Source organism: Ictidomys tridecemlineatus, chromosome 1 (genome assembly GCF_052094955.1).
Source record: "Ictidomys tridecemlineatus isolate mIctTri1 chromosome 1, mIctTri1.hap1, whole genome shotgun sequence".
In the NCBI taxonomy this organism is placed as follows: domain Eukaryota; kingdom Metazoa; phylum Chordata; class Mammalia; order Rodentia; family Sciuridae; genus Ictidomys; species Ictidomys tridecemlineatus.
The window spans coordinates 18,730,460-18,752,724 of NC_135477.1; the positions used below are offsets into that span (position 1 = coordinate 18,730,460).

Sequence of the window (22,265 nt, forward strand, 5' to 3'; positions counted from 1 at the left end):
CCCCAGCCTCTACCCTTTGGAGGTCTCCTTTTAGGTGCAGTGTGGCATTCCACAGTGCAGATGACACTGCTTTCATGTTTGAGGCTGCAGAAACTGTCCATTGCTCTTGCCTCTCGATGACTGGAATTTGAGTGCTTTTCTTTTTTCATAGTAACGGTCTTATTGGTGTCCTAGTTCATCCATCCTGTGAGTTCCATCACCTCCATACCAAAAAAACAGCACTAGGTGATATGCAGCCTGTTTTGGATAGAGATAACAGAGCCCTCTCCCCCATCCCTTGGGCTTGCAGCCTGGTCTGTGGGAGTTTGTATCACATGATCTTTGAGAGCCCAAGGACCCAGAACAGAGCATCCTTAATCTGTGAGACAGAGGGGCACTGATAGGCTTAGGATTGGCAGAGTTGCTTGTGGAGATGAAGGGAAATGTCACCCTGGGTATGGCCAAGGGCTTCAGCTTCAGTGTCACTCAGCTCAGCCTTCACTTTGCGCTGGGCATCTTGAGTCCTGTGTGTCTCTATCTGCTATGTTCAGAAAAAGTCTCCCTGGTCTGTCTCCCTGGCTGTACTTGAGTATGATCCCCCGCCCCCTTTTAATAATCACATTTAGAGTTTTTAGTCTCGGGGCACATTTTGAAGCTGTGTGGGAGATAGTCACAGATGTGACAGTACAGTTCTCTCACATTAATCCTTCTGTTCCAACATAAAAATATCAAAGGGATTTCAGTTTAATTCAGATGATGAATTTTCTGGCTCGAAGTTACCCTGGAATTTTTCATGTGATTAAAGCATTAAAAGTTTTTAAACCAAGTGGGGAAAAATTTGCTTCTCCTGTGGTATTCTTCATTGCAGGCTGTCAGAAGCCTGTTTCGAGGCAGTGTGCTTGAAGGCTGGGTACACATCTGGTTGTCTTTGGGTTGGTTGTGCAGCTCATGTGCCTACTGGTGCCCTTATTGCTGGAGAGGGGTTGGTGCATGCAGAGCCAGGCATGGAATGCTCTTATTCTTTTGGGCATTTCCCATCAGTGAGTGATATTGCCTGGAAAATGGCCTGGGGAGACCAGACCACTTTTTAAAATACCTCACATTCATCTGGAGAAAAGTGCCCTAGCTGAAAAGTACTGTGATCTATTCTTTTCCCAGCAAAATCCCTTCAGTGTTTCTCTCAAATGGAGACATTTACAACCCCTGCACCTCTGCCTGTCTGATGGTCTCAGAAATGAGTAGGGAGGCAAATGAGGAGGTCAGGACTAAAGGAGGGACCTGGAAGCTGTGGCAAGTCCTAGGGTCCCCAGAAACTAGTGAGGCTGCCAGTGACCCATTCCCATGGCTCTAGCTTAGTCCTCCTGCTGCCATGGATCCTTGTTTCTGTGGCTTTTATGAGTCACTTCTTTTAAATGCTGGTTTTGTTCCAGCACAAACACAGGTAGATATAGATAAATGTGTTATTTTTCCTTCCTCTTGAACTCTTTATCTAGTTGGGGAGATAGTTTTGAGTGATTCTTTGAATAGTATAAGTTTAATACTAGTTAGAAGGGCTCAGGCTGTAGCTCAGTGGTAGAGCACTTACTTCGTACATGTGAGGCATTGGGTTCAATCTTCAGCACCACATAAAAATTAATAAATAAAGATATTGTGTCCATCTACAACTAAAAAATATTTAAAAAAATACTAGTTGGAACAATAAATTTATTGGGTAAGTTTCTTTTGATATAATTTCATACTTAAGTTTAAGAATAGAACAAGAAACCCTATGTGCCCTTCTCTCAGATTCATCAAGTGTTTACATTTGTGGAATAACTAATTTTTAATTAATTTTGTTAGGCCGGTCCCTGAGACGAATAGGACCTTGTCACTGGATGAGGTGTACCTCATTGACTCAGGCGCTCAATACAAGTAAGTGAACTGGACCAGGGCTGCCACAGAACTTGACCCTGTAGGTTCAAGGCAGTTAAGTGGGCGGATAAGCCGTACTCCAGTCAAGAGTGCTCAGCTGCGGATCCCATTCTGTGCTGCCACTGATAGAATTGTTCCTGTCTTGTCCTTTTTCTCACCTGTAGTTGAAATAGCCCAGTTGTGACTCTCTTCCCACAAACGACTGATAGAAAATGTTTAGTTCTTGGCTAGAAGTTGTTAAAGTACTAAATAAATAACTGTGAAATGAACCAAGCTTTTGACACCCCTGGGAAGTTTTCTGCCCTAGCCCATAGAATTGTCTGCCAGCCCCCCAGTCTTGTAGCTTCTCCTGGGTCTTAGGAAGTAAGGGTTAATTTTGAATGAGTGAATGCCCCTAAATTTCTGAATTTTCTTCTTTCTGTCTTGCTGCTTTCATGGTCATCTGCTCCACATAGTTTCTCAGAGGGGATCCTAACATTTGGCTGGGTGTCCACATGGAACTTTGAGGAGGAGTGAGAATAGATGCTGTCTAATCAGAGATCTCACAATCGAGGACTTGGAGTGCTCCATTCATCACAGCAGTTAGGATGGAAAGCCTAGTTATCAAAGGAGCTCAGCCAGTTATAGGATAACCATAGCCTGGCCTTGGAACATGAGGGCTGGTGTATCAGCCTTATGCCAAGTGCTCTAGGACGGCTTCAAAATGGTATAACCTGTTCACTTTCAAGTTTTAGCAAGATTTCTAGACTTATCCTTTCTGTGCCAGGGATATAGGCTAGGGTGTATTAAGAGATGCATTTGGGCATTTCTATTGTCTTTGTCCAATAAATTCCTCGCCTTCCTAATGAGGAATTGAATTGGCCCTCTTATGCTACAAGTAGACACCTGTGTATTTCTCATTACCTTAGTGACGGTGTCTCTCACAGAACAGTCTTCATACTGTAGACCAACAATGTGTTTCAGGGTCAAGTTCACTCCCATTTATCAGGCCGTTTTTATATTTACACTTTGTCTTGTATTGAGATATATAATTCATGTACCATACGATCCACTCAAAATGTAAAACTGATTATTATTATTATTTTTTTTTATGGTACATGCACAGTGTTGCATAGCCATCACCACAATCAATTTTAGAACATTTTCACCCTGGAAGGAAACCTTATCCCCATTAGCAGTCAATTCCCCCTTTATTCTTCCCCGAAGAACCCATAGTAGAGTAAAAGGGGAGTGGATTACCTATTCTGGACATTTCATGTACATTGGAATTATATAATATATGACCTCTCTGTCTGGTTTTATCTTACTTTGCATAATGCTTTCAAGATTCAGCCATGTTGTGGCATATATCACCAGTACTTCATTCCATTACATGGCCGAATAATATTCCATTGTATGTATATGCCACATTTTGTTTATCCACTCATCAGTTGATGGACCTTTGAGTTGTTTCCACTTTTTGGTTATTGTGAATAATACTGCTATGAACATTCCTGTGCAGAATTTTGTGTAGACTTGTTTTCAGGTCTCTTGGGCATATGTACTTTGGAGTGGGATTACTGGGTCATGTGGTAACTCCATACAACCTTTAAGAATGATGAACTGTTTTTTAAAATGACTCCATTTTACATACCCTTCAGCAGTGCGTGAAGGTTCTAATTTCTCCTCATGTTTGCCTGCCTCATATTGAGAGAAAGCTATTGTTGACTGTAAACATTTTTTTTCTTCTATTTTCAAAAGGGATGGAACCACAGATGTGACCAGGACCATGCATTTTGGGACCCCTACAGCCTATGAGAAGGTAAGGTGGAGGGTAAAGCTCTTTCTGCTCTCTTAAGAAGAGCATTGTTTTTGTGAAAAGGGACTGTGTACGTAAATATAAATTATATGTCGGATAGTAAAATTGTTCATTTTTGTGAAGTCAGGCTTATCTGATTTATGAAGACTATTTAATTAATTATTGGAGGGTAAAAACATTTGGAGAGTTTTAAAAGCATTCTGTAAGGTCAAGGCAGCTCAGGTTCAAGTTTAAGTACCTCTGGTCTTCTCTGGAGTCAGGAAATCTCCTTGGGGATGGGGGAGTAGTGGAAGGTCTGCTTCCCAAGCCACCTCTAGTTTTGATTGTAAAAGCTATCCCCTTTCTTTTTCAAGTTCAGGATTTCTATTTGCAGGGTCACCTCTCAAGGAACTTTTTGAAATGACAGATGTTGTCCTGTTTCTGGTGTGACTTGGTATGGATAGTAGAAATAGAGCCATGAGGCACAGATATGTGTGCCAGGGGTCTGGAGTCCTGGCTTCAGATATTCTCTGCTGTTTACTGGCTCCTTGACCTTGAACAGAATATTTACCACCCATAAAAATGGGGTAGCAGTACCCACCTCCTAGACTGGCTGTGTGAAGCTCCATGAGCCAGTGAGTTCCCAGGTTATAGTCTCTGCTCAGGGAGTGTTGGTTCAATCTCTGAGAGAATGCGTCTGGCTGAGGGAGCTTCTACAGGAAGATTATCCAAGGAAGAGGGTTTTTTGTGATGCACTGGAAAGATTGCCCAGTCTTGGTGCCTGTCCTTGTCCATTTTTAGGCACCACACTTTAGGAGCATTTGCACCTGTGGTCAAGGATCCCTTTGATGTGACTCTTTTGTACATGGAAAGAGCACAGATGAGATTGGGGAGTGCAGAGTTTCTTCTCTTCACTGGGAAGCCATTACCTTCCAAGTAGCATTTTTCTTATCTGGGCAGTAGGGATGACCCCAAGGATAGCATGGAGGTGAGGAGGCCAGGTGTCAAAGCCAGACTGCCTGGCTGTGAGGTCAGATGCTGCCACCAGGGCCTGTGTGACCTGGCTTGCTGCTCACTCCTGTAAGTGAAGGTGATGATAGTGGCTCTGCAGTGAGCACTGTGAATGTATAGTCCTTAGTATAGTGCCTGGCACTGTCAACCTAGCTTGGACCCTCAGCACCTTTTGTGACTTTTCCCAGTCTTTCTAAGGCTTATGTGACACAGTGTATCAGAATGTGCATAATGTAGTAAGTCCTGTGGGTTCTCTCTCTGATAGTGCTTTTACTAAATTTAATTTTAAGATTTCTGGAAAATTGGTCCACGGCCATTCTCTTTTCTGCCAGATTTTTGTTTATTTGTTTTTGTCTTTTCATTTAAGTTTTCTCTGTGGTGTTGCTAAGAACTTTAACAGGCATGTTTTTTTTTCCCCCTGAACTAGTAGAAAACTATAGGATCTGAATGTCCCTCTTCTGCAACAATGTGACCCTAGGTTCTCTTTGGCAGGAATGCTTCACATATGTCCTCAAGGGCCATATAGCTGTGAGTGCAGCCATTTTCCCGACTGGAACCAAAGGTAGGTGGTTCCTTCTATCCTGTGGCAGGCTCTTTCTTGTTCAGGGATCTAATGTGTCTTAGATTTGACTAGAAAAACATATCCTTCCCTTTGCATGTCAGTCTGTTGTAGAGCTAAGGGCCAGCCAGGTCTAGCAGGGTGAATCTCCTGGACTTACTGGCTGAGCTTAGGTGACCCTGTGTCCCAGAGAACCTTGCTAAGAATTGGGCCTGGTGTTGGTTGTGGTTGCTCTCTCAACCACTTACAGCATGGACAACATGTGTGGGTGGCTCTTGGCAAGGGCAGACCAGGCAGGGAGAGACCTCCAGGCCCACTGGGATTAGATGCAACTCTTGTTGAAGTACTGGGCCAGCACTTCCTTTAATGGTCCTGTTGGAATTTATTTTACTGGGATCCTGACTTTACTGCTTTGCTAGAGGACTGGTGGATGGGACAGGAGACTCATAAGGCCTGGACCTCGAGTCTGGTTACATAGGCGGGTACTCATCTTTCCTGAGCCTCCATTTCCGATCTTTCATGCCTGCCTTTCTGCTTGTAGTCTGGTTAGAGTTTCTGAGATCTTAAGGTTCCTGAGGTGGGAAAGGAATATCTGTGTCTCCTAATACAGCCTTAGTTTGCAGTTGGGGTCTGTCCCCTTACAGTATCCTGGACAAATGATCCCCTAGCTTCAGACTGAGCTCTGACTGGCTCCTGAGGAGCTTTGAATATTAGGAAGTTCTTCTTTGTGCTGCAGTCTGAACTTTTACCTGTTGGTTTCTGTCTCATTTTCTGGAGCCAAACATAATAAACCTAATCTCTAAAGTGCTGTATAAATATCATTAAGTGGTTCTTTATATGTCTTTCAGGCCACCTTCTAGACTCTTTTGCCCGTTCAGCTTTATGGGATTCTGGCCTGGATTACCTGCATGGAACAGGACATGGTGTTGGATCTTTTCTGAATGTTCATGAGGGTCCGTGCGGCATTAGTTATAAAACTTTCTCTGATGAGCCCTTGGAGGCAGGCATGATTGTCACTGATGGTACGTGTCCCTAACATATAGGGCATGCATAGATCCTTGAGTCTTTTTGCTGGTTCTTTGTTGTTTCCTATTTTTTAATTTAAAGTCAATTTCTCCCTCCTGTCACTTTGATTAACAATAACAACAACAAACTTTCTGATTATAAAAGTGATACAGGTTTATTTTAAGAGTAAGTGAGATTGTGGAAGAGTGTGTAGAAAGAAATAAAAAATCATTTGCTATCCCACTGCCCAGGGAAGACATGACTTAATATTTAGCTGTATTAGTTTTTTGTGTTTTATGTAGGTAGAAATATCTCTATCTATCTATCTATCTACATAGATATCTATACACACACATATAAAAACACATACATATATGCACACATAGTTTATTATTGATCATACTGGACATATTTATTCTGCTTTTTGTTTAATATTGTTGTCTTTTCCCTTGTCATTGGCAAATCTTTGTGAACATATTTTAATGTCCGTATCATTGTATCCTGGGAACATGCATCATGTTTCATTTGGCAGATCTCCTGTTATTGTACTCCCCACCCTGTAGCCAGTTTCCACAACTTAGAGCCTATCCTCCTGCATTTCCAGTGCCTGTAATACTATGGTCTTGTGGGAGAAGGTGGTACCTTTGGACCTTCTCTTGAGGTCGGGCGGCCATCTCTGGTGTGTTTCTCTCTGTGCATCTTCACTGTGGGCTGCTTCTCATCCTGGCTTTGTTTGTTTTAGAGCCAGGATATTATGAAGATGGGGCTTTTGGGATCCGCATTGAGAATGTGGTCCTGGTGGTTCCCGTGAAGACCAAGGTGAGAATCTGCTAATATAAAAACTTCCTGTTCCTTAATGTAGGAAGATGAAGACTTTTGGCTTTTGGAGTCAAGAATATGCCATTCTAGGGTCCCAAATGGAGCTTTCTTCCCTCATACCAGGGTGTTTTATTGGAGGTCACTCTGCTCCCCTTCCAAGCTAGTAAGAAAACCCACTCACTAATGAACTGGGTCTAGAACTCATGGCCTCCCAGGCTGGCCCCTGCTTGATGTGGTTTTAAGCTTGAGTTTACTAGAGGTGGCTTGTGGTGAAGTCCCCTCTGCTTGTTCCTACTGGAAGCCAGAAACTGGAAGCTATGATTTCACTATCCCCCCAGGTATCCTTGGAGGAATCCTGAGTTATAGGGTGGGTTAGGGTTCCAGGCAATATGAGACACAGGCACTTCACTTTCTCCCCTTTGGAGTTACTAAGAGGCTGCAGGATTTTAGGTACAAGGCTCCACCCAACCCATCTGTTTGTGCCTCCCCTTTGATGTTTATGCAGATGAATAGCCAGGGGGAAGTAGTCTCCTAAGTCTGCTAGGAGGTTGACCTTGGGGATCTCTCTGCTTGCAGAAGTCACTATTCTTGGAAGTGTCACCAGTGAACAGAGTCCCTGTATGCTCTTGTGTGCCCGGATGGACAACCTTGTTGTCACCTGATGGGTCAAGGCAGTCACACAGATGACTGTTAAACTATGATTCTGAGAGCCTACATCCTAGCAGAACCTTGAGAACCAAAACCAGAATTGGTACTCAGTGCAGACACCCCACGCCCTGTCCCTGCTTCCTCCATCACAGAGGATATCAACCTTATGGACCTGCTGTTGAGAGCCCCTCAGTGTTTGTGGCTTGGCTATTCCTGATGACATAGCCACATACCCATTGGGGCCACTCTTAGAAAGTATGTTCTTGTGCCTCATGTAACTATTAGAAATGGTCACCAGCCAAGCACTTTTCAGCTCCCAGTTACATCTGGTTCTGAGAGGTGCGGGGCTTGGAGAGCCCTCATGGCAAGTTCATGGTGGTAAAGAGGGCTGAAAGCTGCTGTTTCTTCCTTCTCCCACAGTATAATTTCAATAACCGGGGAAGCCTGACCTTTGAGCCTCTAACTTTGGTTCCGATCCAGACCAAAATGATAGATGTGGATTCTCTTACAGACAAAGAGGTAATGGGGAAGTGTTGGTGAGAGGGAGAAGTGTTAGTAGTTGGGGATGAAAGCTTCCCTAAATTCTCTGCTTCATTCTCACTTTTTAATTGAGAAGTCCCCTGAGGACCTAGGAGCTTTTCCTGTATTTGTTGAGTCTCCAGGCAGAGGCAATCCTGTTCTCTCAGCCATGCGGGGCTCTAGAATTTGTGTGTAGGAATAGTAGCCATTGCTTTTCTAGAGGAAATAGCTGTACTGTTCTGCCATAGATGCACAGAGATGTGTTTAGCAAACATGGGTTTATTTGTCTTCCCTGCAGAAAGCCAGATGGATCATGGGACCTCTTGGCCACTTCACATGCCAGATTGTTTTCTTGTGTTATATGAAACTTTAAGGACACGAGAAACAAAGTCTATTATATGCCCAGTGTCACCCAGATCAGGAGAGATGGTACCAGCCTTTCTGTGACTTTTGTGGTCACTCTGGGGCTATGAAGCCCTTCATAATACCTGAGATATGATAGTATTGGTGGATTACAGGTTATAAATACCTTTTAAATTGTGGAGGAATTCCCAGCTCTTGAGGCCAGGTGAGGTGGCAGGCTGGGGGACTTGGAGTCAGGCTTGAGGGATCAGACAGGTGATTAAGATCAGAGTAGAAAGAAACATGGCAGGAGTAGTTAGCACCTGAGGGACAAACCAGTTCTCACACCAGGAAGCCAGAAGCCAGACACAAATTCCAGAGCAAGGCTGGGGATCAGAAGTCATAGTAAAAAGCAGATGACTGGTGGAAGCCAAAGGCAGGATAAGTGTGGCAGGATACCTAGGAATGAGAGATTTTTCATTTGGGACAGTCATGGGCCACGCTACTTAGGAGCCAATCCTGGTTAGAACTCCTGTGCCCACTAGGAACCAGTGTCTCTTACAATGACCCTTGGGCACAGCTTCCAGGGTCTTAGCAAGAGATTCTCCAGTGATACATCACTTTGCATTCTTGGAAGCCCAAGGCTATGGCTTCTTATCAAGTAATTCTGTGACATGCAGTCCTTCCTGTCTACACAAAATGTATGAATCAGGAGGCACCTGCCTCATATGGTGTTCTACTTAGGAAAACAGTGTGTTAAGCAAGGCCGCTTTTCCTTGAAGGAGAAAGCTTTGTCAACCTGTGACCTGTATTTCCCCAGGATACTAGACATAGACCAGTGGGATCAATCTTATCCAGATCCCACCTTAGCACCTGGTCTAGCTGAATCATCGAGAAATTATTTTGCTGATTATGCTTTGTAGTTCAGATAATATATTTAAATTTTTTTCTGTAGTTATAGATGGACAGCATGCCTTTGTTTTGTTTATATTTTTATGCAGTGCTAAGGATCAAACCCAGTGTCTCACATGTGCTAGGCAAGTGCTCTGCCACTGAGCCCCTGCCCCATCCCCCAAATAATGTCTTCTTATTCTGGGGATCATAAACCAATTTCTGCAAATAACAGCGTGCAAAAGTATTTAACATCCTGAGTAGTATTTCGATTATTATATTTTGGCAAAAGTTCCCTTTTCTACATACTTCTTTGTAAGTCTGGGGCTTCATTCTGGCTGAAGGGACAATCAAATCCTGCAACAAGATTTTGTCCATTGGACTTTTAAAATACCTGGCCATTGCGTGCTACTTCTCCCAGTTGTTTTTTTAGCAGTCGCCTTGAAGTTTTCCAGTTTGGTCTGCGTTCTATCATTTGTCACCAGATGGCACCAGAGGACCTTAGAAGTGAATTTGGGCAGCTGCAGTGTTGGAGCCTTGGGATGTTGCTCAGGCCCCTCTGAGGCTATCTGTATCTCCTATTCCTTACCCCCATTAACAAAGGACTCTTGTGAGTGTCCCTGGGACCCCAGGGTTCCTCAGGCCACCACCACCTTCACTGTGAGTTGTTTTGGATGGCAGGCTGCTTTGTAACCTTGCCTGGCCTCTCTTTGTTTTTCATGTCCTAAGATTTCATACAACACAAGAAAACAACCTGGCATGTGAAGTGGCAAGAGGTCCCACCATCCATCTGGCTTTTTGAAGGGAAGACAGTGGTTCACTTGCTCTTGCCCCTGCCCTGCTTTCCTTAATTCCCAGTAGGGCTGGTGGCTCTTATTGGGAGCAGGGCCCTGGCTATGTCATACCCCCATTTCTCTGCTTTCTTATCTCCTCAGCTGGGCTTTGGAACCTGGTCCTGACTATATTCCCTGAAGCCAGCTCCTTTGTCATAATACCACTGCCTCCACAAATGAGTTGGCTGATTTCTTACAGCCACTCCAGTGGCAGTGGGGTCCTGTCAGCCTTGCTATAGCTAGATGTATACCCTGGGATGTGGAGAGAGCAAAATTTGCTTCATTTCATCTTTTCCTGCACCCCCACCAAGAGGGAGATTTCACCTTTTTACCTGCCACAGAGTTTTCCCCCTCTCTCATTTCTAGTGGATCAGTCCCCACCCAGGCACCTAGTTCCCTCAGCACCTTCTTCCTTATAATCTTTTCTTTCTTTCTTTTTTTTAATCTCCTGGTGTGGTGGCACATTTTGGATCATTTAGACAGCCACACACATGACCCACTTGGGCTTTGCCGATCTAGTTTATTCAGCTCTGTTAGTAGATATGGGGTGGGAAACCCACTGTATCGGCAGGACAGCTTTGGGCACATCTCTTAGCAGGAGTTTTGTACCTCCTCAAGACAGCCGAGATGAAAGAGAATGTGTCCACATGGGTGGGTGCAGCAGCTACAGCTTAGTGGCCCCTGCTCCATCTCTCTTTGTAAAGGCCTGTAGGTATCACTTCTGGGGCGTTTCCAGTAGGGGACTGCCTGTTACAAGTTGCACCACACTCAGGGAAGCCCAAAGCCATGACTTACCACCAGGTATTTGGGGTTCCCTTGCAGACAGTGTCAGTCCATAGGATAGACTCTTCAGGGAGTGTTTTCACCATAAGCACTGTAGCTGGTCCCATCTATTTCCAGGGAAATAGGCATGAGGAATTGTCGTCTGTCAGCAGGAAGAAAGGGTTTTGTGCACCTTGACCCCCAGCTTATGCTCTCAGTTTGTGAGTCCCTCACCTTTGGTCTCTATAGCTTTTTGGTAATAATGTAGTGACGGTGTCCTTCTTCTCCTCTCTGCAGTGTGACTGGCTCAACAATTACCACCTGACCTGCAGAGATGTGATCGGGAAGGAACTGCAGAAACAGGGCAGACAGGAAGCTCTGGAGTGGCTCATCAGAGAGACGCAACCCATCTCCAAACAGCATTAATACCTCCCTGGTTTTATTTTTTGTAAAATTCTCTGGGGAAAGAAGAAACTTGGCAGACCCCTGACATATTTCCCCTTTCCTCTTCTCCTTGCCTAACTCCCCTTTTTACTTTTAGACTCTAAGAAGAACTGAAAATCTTCTTATCTTCTTTGATATTTTCTTGAAAACAGTCTTTTATGACTTTTTAATTGTTGAGAATGAGCCAGGAATAAAATTGCTACCCCAGAAAGAGGGTCCCCACTAAGCTGAAGACTCAGTGAAGGGGAGACACCCTGAGCTCTCTGGCCAGTGATGGCGAATCATCGAGGGCTCCATGATGGTCATGTTCCAGGTGCTAGTCCATCATTCATGATCACTATGATGTTCATGGGACTATATTTATGATCAGTGAATAAAAATGTCAGATCTCTGCACTGTCTCAGCTGTCTTCTTTCCTCAGGGTGCTGCCTGCTACATGTTACAAGCTGATTGCCAGGGCTGCTGGCCTCTGAGGCATGGTTTTCCAGGTGGAGGCCCCTTTAGGAGAGACCCCTGGCCTCCCTGCATATTTTCTGCCTTAATTGTGACCATTTATTTTATTTTTTCTTTCCTCTAGAAAACCTAGTATTTTGGTATTTTTATTATCTCATTAAAAATATTTTCAATGTGTCATTGATATGAAAATAAAAGAAAACAATAATAATTATGTCAGAAGTGACGGTCTTCCCTAATCTGTCTTATAGGAGTTGCTGCAACTCATTTATCTCCTTCATGTTTACAGAGCCACAGTTCTCATCATCCCATTATTTGTAGATAGCATTTTACATCAAGTGTCCCTTGACTTTCTCTTGATGCACACGTAGAGAAAGCCCCATGGGCCTAGAGTTAGTGTTCCCGTGACTTCGCACTATCATAGTTAGGGGCAGACAGACTTCCTCATCCCTTGGCTGGAATATTGTCCTACATTTTTTCTGGATGTCCCTGGTGCATTGAGTCTCAGGTGCCCCACAGTAGTAACTTGTTCAGTAATAGACTCAGTATTTTCTCCTTTCACTTCTGTGTCTTTTTTCCCTGTCTCCCATTAGTGTTTCCTAGTATTCCCCCAAAATGCATTCTCTTTAGGAACCTGATGATATAATCCTTAAGTATAATCACTACTATCTGCTACATATTTTTGCCAACTTCTTTGTATTCATCATTTAACAAAATATTGAATCTGTATATATGTATTTATAAAAGGATATACGTGCATACACTTGAACATGTATTCCGCATGTGCAAATATTGGATCATTCTATACCTATTATACAGTTGCTTTTTAAACTTGGCAATATATTCAATTTTTTTGTATATTGATACATATATACCTAGTTATTTTTAGTATGACTCTTCTTTTAAAAACTGGTCTGATTAAATTTCTCTTTTATGATGTTAGCTTTTAGAATAATTTTTTAAAAAAGTACAGGTCTTTTAAAAGTAAAAGTAGAAAACAAAATGGACTCACAAACCATTGTTAAAACAGGAACTTTTGTAATTGCCCATGTATTTACCTTTATTCAGGTCTTTATTTCTTTATATGATTCAAGTTATTGTCTTTTGTCCTTTCATTTCACATTTTAGGAATCCTTAAACATTATGGTAGGGTAAGTGCACTGTTAATGATCTTCCTCAGATTTTGTTTTTCAAAAATGTCCTAGTTTTCCCCTCATTTTTGAAGAACAGTTTTTCCAGATACAGGCTTCTTAGTTGACAGTTTTCATCTTTTAGCACTTTGGATATTTCAGCCCACTGCCTTCTGGCCTCAGAAGTGTCTGATATGAAATCTGAGATCATCTTATTGAAGATCCCTTGTTTGTGATAAGTCACTTTTCCCTTGCTGCCCTCAAGTGTCTTTGTTTTTGATTTCTAAAAATTTGGCTATAATGTGTCTCGGTGTGAGTCTTTCTGAAATTATTGAACTTGGATTTTATATTCATGCCTTTTATCAAATTTGGGGATTTTCTAGCCATTATTTCTTCAAACATTCTCTCCACTTCTTTGTCCTGAAACAGTGTGTGCACTGTTCTTTCTGGGACTGCCAGTTGTGTATGCTGGTCTGCTGGATGGTATCCCCCAAGTCCCTATACTCTGTTCACTTTAACTTTTTTCTCTCTGTTCCTTAGGCTTGATGATTTCTGTTGTTCTGTCTTAAGTTTATCGACTCTTCTGCCTGTCTTTGAATTCCTCTAGTGAATTTTTCATTTCAGTTACTATACTTTTTGGCTTCATGATTTCTTTTTAGTTTTTTTCTACTGTTATTTTTGTCAAAATATGATTTTCTTGACTTTCTACACATTTCCCTTTAGCTTTCTGAGCATCTTTAAGATAGTTGTTTTAAAGTCATTGTATATCTTCTGTCAGCTTTTTTTCAGGAATAGTTTCTGTTGATTTGTTTTTCCTTTGAATGGATGGTACTTTCCTGTTTCTTTATTTGTCTTGTGAATTTTTAAAAATATCTTTTATTTGTTGGTGGACCTTTTATTTTATTCATTTATTTATTTGTGGTGCTGAAAATTGAATCCAGTGCCTTATACATGCTAGGCAAGTGCTCTACCACTGAGCCACAACCTCACCTCACCTCACTGTCTTGTGAATTTTTGTTGAAAATTAATAATGTGGTAACTCTGCAAATCACATGCTTTCCTGGAGTTTATTTATTTTGTTACTGATTATTATTATTTTATTGTTGTAGTGATCTTTATGCCAAATATCAGTTTGTGGTAAAAAAAATTAAGGTCTTTTTAGTTCTTTTCTGAATCTGAGCCTTTTCCTAGGCAAGTGTGTCACTTTCTCATTTCCCCTGTGTACACAATTGTTTTTAAATGTTTTTGTCTGTGATGCCTGGCTCCCAAAAAGGGAAAAAGAAAAATGAAGGAAGTTCAAAGAATACTGGTCTTTTCAGTCCTTTGGATGTTAGTGGCTTTAGCTGGATGGAGGAGGGCATCTATCCACAGGGAGGTATGACAATAGCTGTCCACATCTGTATCTCTGTGATTAGAAGCAGCGACCAGCAATCAGAGCACACGTCCCCTATATTTGGCAAGGTCTTTTTGCCCACACAACCCCCCCTCCCCCGCCCAAGTTCTGTGCTTGTTGCTTCAGGGGTGTATGCACAGCTGCCTGCCAAGAGCTAGAAGTGAGGTTTTCTTGCTGTGGTAGTGCTAAGAGCTGAAATTGACCAAAATTAACCTCAATTTTCTGTCAGCTTTTCCCTGGAAGTTGCAAGCCTTCAGAGAGGTGCTAAGTAGTTAAAACAGACAGATTCTGCCAGAACAATTACTGTCCAGGTACGGAGACAGATTCTTGGTGCTTCCTACTTTGCCACCTTCCCAGAATCTTACACCATATCTTTAATTTGAATGCTTTGACTGATGAATAAATACGAGTATACTATGGCCACTAATCAGCATATGGTTGCATTGTTCATTACTTTTCCAGTTGAGGGAGTGGAAAATAAAAGATCCAATCTATACTTAACATTGAGAAGAGCAGGAAAATTTTACTAGTAGGGTGAGCCTAAGATCAGAGAATACTTAAAAACAAACTGGCCAACAGTTTTTTTGTATATTTTCTTATTCAAGAATCCTTGATTCCAATGTGGTGTGTGGGAGGAAGCAGGATATGCTGCTGCTTCTTAGGTTATATTTGTAGTGAGGTCAGCGAAGCATAGAAGTAAGTATAGCCTCCCAATAACAGGGTACGTTTTGATCCCCTGAAGATTCAATTCTCAAATGTCTTGTTCGTGCTTGCTCATATTTCTAATACGTTGGACTTTAAAAAGAAATCTCTCCCCAAATGGTAGAATGTGTTGCTCATGTTTCTCATCTGTCATCCCTGTGGAAGCCAGGAGGCCTCCCCCTAGGACTCAGGCTGTCATCTCCTCTGATGTCCTGAAAGCTTCTCTCTCCAAGGAAATGGGAGCTGTGAATCGCAGTTGACTTGGAGTTGAAACAGACCATAATTCAAGTGTGACGGCAACTCCACTGTTTGCTCATCAGACTGTTAAGCCTGTCACTTCCCAAGGCAGCCTCAGAGCAGTTGGACTTAATTGGTTCCAGCCTGAGAGGCAGAGCTAACAGGTGCCAGGTGCCTGGCTTCCTGCCTGGGCTGCCTTGTCTTAGCATTAAGTCCAAGAGACCTCAAGTGGACAAGATGGTCTCATAATGATCGTGAACCAGAATGAAACTCAAATGTTCCAGAGATCAGAGGGAAGATGGCAGGATAAAAACGTGGGTCAAAAGAATTATTCTTCATTTTTAAATAAATGATAAGATACTATGGAGTGGGGAAACAGGCTTATGATAAATTATAGAATAACTACAAGGAAACAGTTTGTTTTTCTGACTTGCTCACTCTAGTACCTGGGTGTTAGGTGCAAGGTTCTGAGGACTCCAGGAAGGACATGTGCTTATGTGCACTTGGTTTTGCTTTTTTTTTTTTCAGATTCCATGGACTTATTTCCTAAATTGCTGAGGTCAATTCCTTTTCTCCTCTCTCTCTTCAGTGAGATTGTTTCATATGCTTTAATAGAGTTAGGTCACATTCTGCATCCCCTCTTGGGCTTCCTTCAACCCCCAAATGCTTTTATTTTAAAATTGTGCATACTGAGTTTTATTCTTCATGCTCTAAGGTTCTGTGGGTTTTTATAAATGCAGAGTGTTCCCTGTTCACAATTATAATGTCATACAGAATAGTCTCACCAACTTAAAAAAAAATCCCCTGAATTTTACCTGTACAAGTCTCCTCCCTGTTTTCCTGAAAGTTCCTGGCAACCACTTATCTTTTTACTCTTTGTAATTTTGTGTTTTCCAGGTGTCATATAATTGGAATCACACAGCATGTAGATTTTTAGACTGGCTTCTCTTATATAGTGATATACATTTAAAATTCATCTTTTCTTGGCTTGATAGCTTATTTTTTTTTAAATTGCTGAATGATATTCCAGTGTATAGATATACCAGTTTGTGTATACATTCACCTATTGAAGGAAATCTTGGTTGCTTTCTATCATAACATATATATGTGTGTGTGTGCATGCACATGTGTGAGATCTCTCTCTCTCTCTCTCTCTCTCTCTCTCTCTCTATATATATATATATATATATATATATATATATATATATGGCCAAATACTCCACCACCAAGTTACATTATATCAGTATTCCAATATTTTAAGTCAAAAAGTTTTATTTTATTATTAAGGAAAATTCAATATTATTTTTCCATTATAGAAATAACATGCTAAAGGAGAGTATTATGGTGGTTAGAAACATGGTTCCAAAGCAGACCAGCTATGAGTCTCTGGGCACCACTACCTCTCTGAACTCCCCTCTCCTTCTCTTATGTGAGGGTGGTTGTGGTTTCTCCCCCTTGCCTGATTGTGAGGCTCAATGAGAGAGCTCAGGTAGATAGTATTCTTGAATGTTAGCTCTTTATGTCCATGTCTTCCAACCCAAGCCAAGACATGGAAAAGAAAAATTAATTGCAGTTTTATTGAGATAAAGTTCACATGCCATACAATTCATGTAGTTTAATAAAGTGGAGATGGGCTGAGTCGTGGAAAGAGAGGTGTCTGGCTTATTATTCCAGTATCCCAGGCTCGCTCTCGTTCACGTGAGCCTTAGAAGGGCCCACAATACGCCTAGGTGGGGTAGTGGAGGACATGCATTTATGAACAAGATACAGATTTTTGAGGAAAGGAGAAATGAGTTCTGGGAGATGCTGGGAGAAGAATAAGGAAGGGAACCTGGGGTTTCCAAAGCTGACAGCCTCATAGGCGGGGGTGAAGAAGGCTAGCTCAGGGTATGAGGCGCTGGAGATCCAAAGCACTCCTGCAGAGTGGGCCCCGCTGCACCTCCTGTGCATCTGTCAGCAGATGGCGGTGTGGTGCTTTGGAGAGAGCAGAGACCACCAGGCAGCTGGGGATGCAAGTTGAATTACAGGTGCTACGTAAAATCTGAGGAGGACCCTCAAGAGTGCTGTCATACTGATGTGAAGGCTGAAACATGGCTGTCACTCTGTGTCCTCTGAGAGGTTGTTGTGCCCAGTCCATGAGTATAGGTGGAATTCATTTAACACAGATGGATTGAAATGCCAGCTCTTCTGGGATCCTCAGCTTGGTGTGATGGGAACAGAAAGGTGCATGCCGTGGAGCCCCTCGCAAAGCTTCAGTGTGCTTCAGTGGAAACATGGCATGTTCAAATGCGGCTCTGATGTAGGAGAGTTTCTGATCTAAGTGGAATAGGCAGATGTCCACTGCTTGGGTCTCAGTGCTCTGCCCTATGGGCATATCCTATGTATGCCTGGCTCACACTTTCCCCAGAAACATGTGTCCATTTAGTTGGGAGAACAGCCAACCCCTAACCTCTGTTTAAGAGGCTCACCATGGTAGAAATTCACCACAACCTTGTTCCCTAGTCTTTTTTTTTTTTTTTAAATCATCACCACTGATACTATTGCCTCTCTTCTCTTTCCCCTGAGACTCTTCATCTGTGCCATTGGTCTTAAGTGGGAAACTTGATGTGGACTGCATTCTCTGCAATATAAAGAAGAGGGTTAAGGGCTCCCTTCTGTTATGCTTTTTCCTATTTAAACAAAGGCTTTGTACTGTGACATCGCTACAGGTTAATGTTCACTCTGACCCCAGAATCCTTTCCTGCTCTCTCCACATGAGCTTTGTACTCTGTAGCCTTGGGTAGTCTGGTTAGTTCAATAGTCTGGCACTCAGCCCCAGTAAGATCACAATCTGTTGAGACTTCAGGTGATCCAGGAGATTTCCTTTGTTCCATGATGACAATAGTGCCTTTAATCTTGGCCCCGGTGTTATGATGTCCTGACTACACTTTCCTTATCCCCATCTCTTCAGTCTCAAAATGAACTTCCTTAACCCCTACCTTCAGGATTAGCCCCACCCAGGCTCCAAGACCCCTGAACCTGTCAACCTGAGTCCTCTTTCTGCCAGTCTGTTTCTCCCTTGTGCTCACTTCTAGAAAGGCACCCGGCTTCTGAATTCTTCTCCCTGCCTGAGAGCCAGCTTTGGTTCCTGCTCAGTTCTCAGACCTGGTCTTAGACCTCTAGGTTCTGTGAGCCACAATTTCTTCCTTCCTCCAAAAAAGAATAGGAGTGTTTAATAATGCTTCCTTTTATAAATGTTGTAGAAAACAGATGTTCAATGCTAGTCTATTCTCCCATCTACCCCAATCTTTGCATTCCTCTGGCCTGGAGTTCCCCAGCTTAACTGATACCAGCTGTTTGCCTGAATGACTCTTTTTCCACCCCAGTCTACCGAATCCTACATTCCCTCATGCCTGATGGGACACTCCCTCTTTTTGCTGGACTCCACAGATGTGCCACCAGCCTGGGCCACCACCTCTCCCCACCTCTCCTACTCGCTGCTCTGTCACTGTGTGTTTGTGTGGCGGCCTGGGATCATGTTTAGGTTCAGATCCCTGGTCCTGCTAGTTCACTTACTCTTCTCTTCCCACTCTCCTGCTGCACCAGTCTCTGTGACAACCAGGTGAGGGAATGTGGATGGATCAGGGCAGCCCATCATAGCCCTGAGCGTCTGGTAAAGAAGAGGGATTGCTGCAAAAAATGAAATAGAATAATGACAAGTCACATGAAGAACATTTGTGTCTGTGGGATTGCTGTAGAGATTGACAGAAAGTGCAGAGATCGATGGCAGAATAATAGCATTTACTTTGCTGAACCCCTTTTAAGTGCCAGATCCTCCTCTCCAAATCCTATCAGGTGAGTGCTATTAATAGTCCAAATTTACAGGTTAAGAAGCTCAAGTGGAGAGAAATGAAATGACTTGTTCAAGGTTGCACAGCCAGTTAGTAATGGAACCAGGAACTTCACTAGCCACTTGATCCAGGCACAGTGCTGGTATCTGAGAGACAATGTAGTTCTGTACCTCTATGGCATGCATGCCCATCTCATGTAGGTGGCTGCCATTTGCAGATTTGGACACAGTCCTTGAATAAGCTGGACGTGGTGGGAGGGCTTGGGAGCGATATGAGGGGCACACTCAGTGATTCAGTGAAGGAAATTGTATTTGCATCAAGGAATAGCATCTCCAGATGCAAGCATTCATGCTCTAACTGTCCTTTGACAGGGAGATGACAAAAAAGTGAGGCACCAGTGGGTGAAGAAACCCATAGGCAGAAATTGACAGAGTGGTCATTGCTCCCCCTGCCTGGCATTGCAGTGTAGATTTGGAAGACATGTAGAGAGCGACCTGTTGCTAACTGGCAGAAATGCTCCTCACTGCCTTGTGAGGCAAGGCTCATTAATTAAAACATAATGTTCAGTGTGACTTTAAAATTAAATACTAAGACATAATATCTCATGAGGCAGATGTGAAGTGTAGTTATTTATATTCATGTATGTTAGCATGGGATTATTTGAAATTAAATCCACTCTGAGTGACTTTAAGATGCTTCTGTGTGGCTCTTAGTGAGCCTCACGCCAAGTTTCTATGCCTTGACTTAGGAGATCATCTAATCCTATGGGTTAGTGTCTCCTGCCTCCCTTCTTGAGCACCTATTTTCATTGGTGGAATGCAGAGATAAAAGGAAATGAATGGAAGAACCTGCAGTGAATCAGAGCTGAAGTTTTTTTTGGGTAGACTTGTGGACTTGTTATATGTGTGATAGAAACAGAACCAGCTGTGTTCTCACTTGTGAGAGTCAAAAACCTACTCTGCCCATATTTAGGAAGTAAAGTGGAAAGAGGAAGAATTTATGAGAAATTATTGGTGGCATAGAAAATGAGGCACCAGGAAAGGTATTAAAAGGCTATAGTCGCTGTGCTGAATCTGCTTTTCAAACAATCCCTCTGACATAGCATAACTCTGCCCAGGCTCAAAGTGCCAGGAATGAACATTTGACCTGTCATGCCTGGTTGGTGGCCAACTGCAGAGGGTGGTAGAGAAGCCATGTGGCCTCCTTGACTTTCACTAGTAGAGAAGGCAGTGCAAAGTGGCAGGGGCTGGGACTTATGAGGCCTTAAAGTTAGAGAATTCTCCCAAACAGGAGATGGAGATGCTAATGGATGGAATGGAGGTGTTGCAGGTTGGCCAGTTGTAAATAAAACAAAACTGTCCCTTGCAGAAACAATGTCAAAACCAGACAACTATGGAGAGATGCTGGTATTTGTCTTGCTTTGTGCAATGTATAAAGTTGTGTGGACAAGGTATCTTATGCCAGATAGATGCTTCTTATGAAAAAAAAAATTCTTGGTGCATCCTTTTGCAAACAAGTGATGCAACACCCAGCCTCAGATTGGTTTTGTTCTGGGAGGAGCTGCCCTGCCATGGATTGTACTAAAGGAGATGCAGCTACATATATACTGCCCACTCCTAGGGAAGGGTGATCTGTGTTTTCCCTGGGAGGTTCCTCTACTTGGATAGAGCTGGATGGAAGATTCCATCATATATTTTGTAAGCTCACCAGACACTTATTCCTTAAGAATTAGTTCCTTAAGAATTAGGAGTGCTGAGATTCCCTTTAAAATTATTTTTTCCCCCAACAATTTATTCTCCTTCCACAATTGCTCTTTCAGGGCAGGGAATAAGCTGGTTAATTTTTCTCTTAAGGTTTCTCCATGGGGTGCTCATGTTGGATGGATGCCATTGCAGGTTAACTCAAACCCCATCCTGACTAGTACGTGTGCCAGAAGCCTTTCCTTACCTCTCTGTCCCTCTGCTAGGGAAGTCCATGCAACATGCTTGTCTTTCCTTTCTGTTTCTCCTCTTCCCAGGATTCCACTGGGCCCTGTGTTGAAGACAGTCAAACTTGAGCTCTTGCTTTCTTGCTCTGGACTCTGGTCTAGCCCCATAAGGGTTTCACTTTTCTTTTTGCATACCTCCCTCTCCCATTCCATCCCAGGTCTGCTTTGCTGCCTGATAAACCTCATCTGGTCTGTTCTAATGAGCAAGTGAACTTACTGTCTATGGTCACTCTGTGAGCACCGTGCAGAGGTTACAAGCCTACCTTCCATATCTCCTCTGTCCTCTCAGAATAAGCCAAGTTTTATTTCTGTGGCTTCTGCAGGCAGGGCCCACAGTCTGTGATCATCTCTTCTTTCACATTCAACCACCAGAGGGGCTTTAACAAGGAAGCTCAGGCTGGAGAGCCTGTTTAGACCAGCAGGGCTCACAGCTGGTGACTGTGTCTGGCCCACTCGAATTTTAAGACAATATAATTTAGAGATTGAATTTGCTAAATGAGGAAAAAAATTATTAAAAGAAACAAAGCAAAACAAAATATCAATCAAAATTCTAGTACCACAGAAAGAGCTTTTAAAAACACATTTTTTATTGCAAAATAAATAGAAGAATGTTATCCCACAGTAAAGGACAGTCATTTAACTCAGACTCACTAAGCTTGATGAATAACATGCAGCACTGTCTTTATTTTGGGGAATGGTAATTGAAAGCTTCCCCATTACACACATCATCATGAACCATGCTGAGGGGATGAAAACAGATGCCAAATAGTGCCAGATAGTGCCCAGAATGAACACAAGTGACCCTGATCTATGCAGTTAACAGTCAGGAAAAGGTTTCCTTGGCTGGAGGGTTAGTGACTGGAAGGCAGCATGAGAGGGCCTCCAAGCTACCAGTTATGTGGTGTCTTTTGTAACATGTTCAGTCTGCGAAATTTCAGAGAAGTGAATACTTAAGCAACATGCACTTTTATTCTCTGTGATACTTGAATTTTTAAAATGCACTCTTGCCTAACCTAGGCCTTTAATCCTCAGG

General features: G+C 42.8%; 1 protein-coding gene across 6 annotated transcripts in view; it reads left to right on the forward strand.

Moving 5' to 3' along the window:
- Positions 1-11,892, forward strand: part of Xpnpep1 (X-prolyl aminopeptidase 1) — a 51,846-nt gene extending 39,954 nt beyond the window's left edge. For 5 of the 6 annotated variants that reach the window (XM_005320660.3, XM_040272108.2, XM_078052229.1 and 2 more), the window contains 7 exons: positions 1,819-1,890; positions 3,631-3,691; positions 5,171-5,240; positions 6,086-6,259; positions 6,985-7,061; positions 8,130-8,228; positions 11,354-11,892. In XM_005320660.3, the coding sequence (XP_005320717.1) occupies positions 1,819-1,890; positions 3,631-3,691; positions 5,171-5,240; positions 6,086-6,259; positions 6,985-7,061; positions 8,130-8,228; positions 11,354-11,482 (682 nt within the window). In that variant the 3' untranslated portion in view covers positions 11,483-11,892. The remainder of the gene's footprint in view (positions 1-1,818; positions 1,891-3,630; positions 3,692-5,170; positions 5,241-6,085; positions 6,260-6,984; positions 7,062-8,129; positions 8,229-11,353) is intronic. The other variant, XM_078052118.1, reaches the window with a different exon arrangement.
- Positions 11,893-22,265: the final 10,373 nt, after the last annotated feature.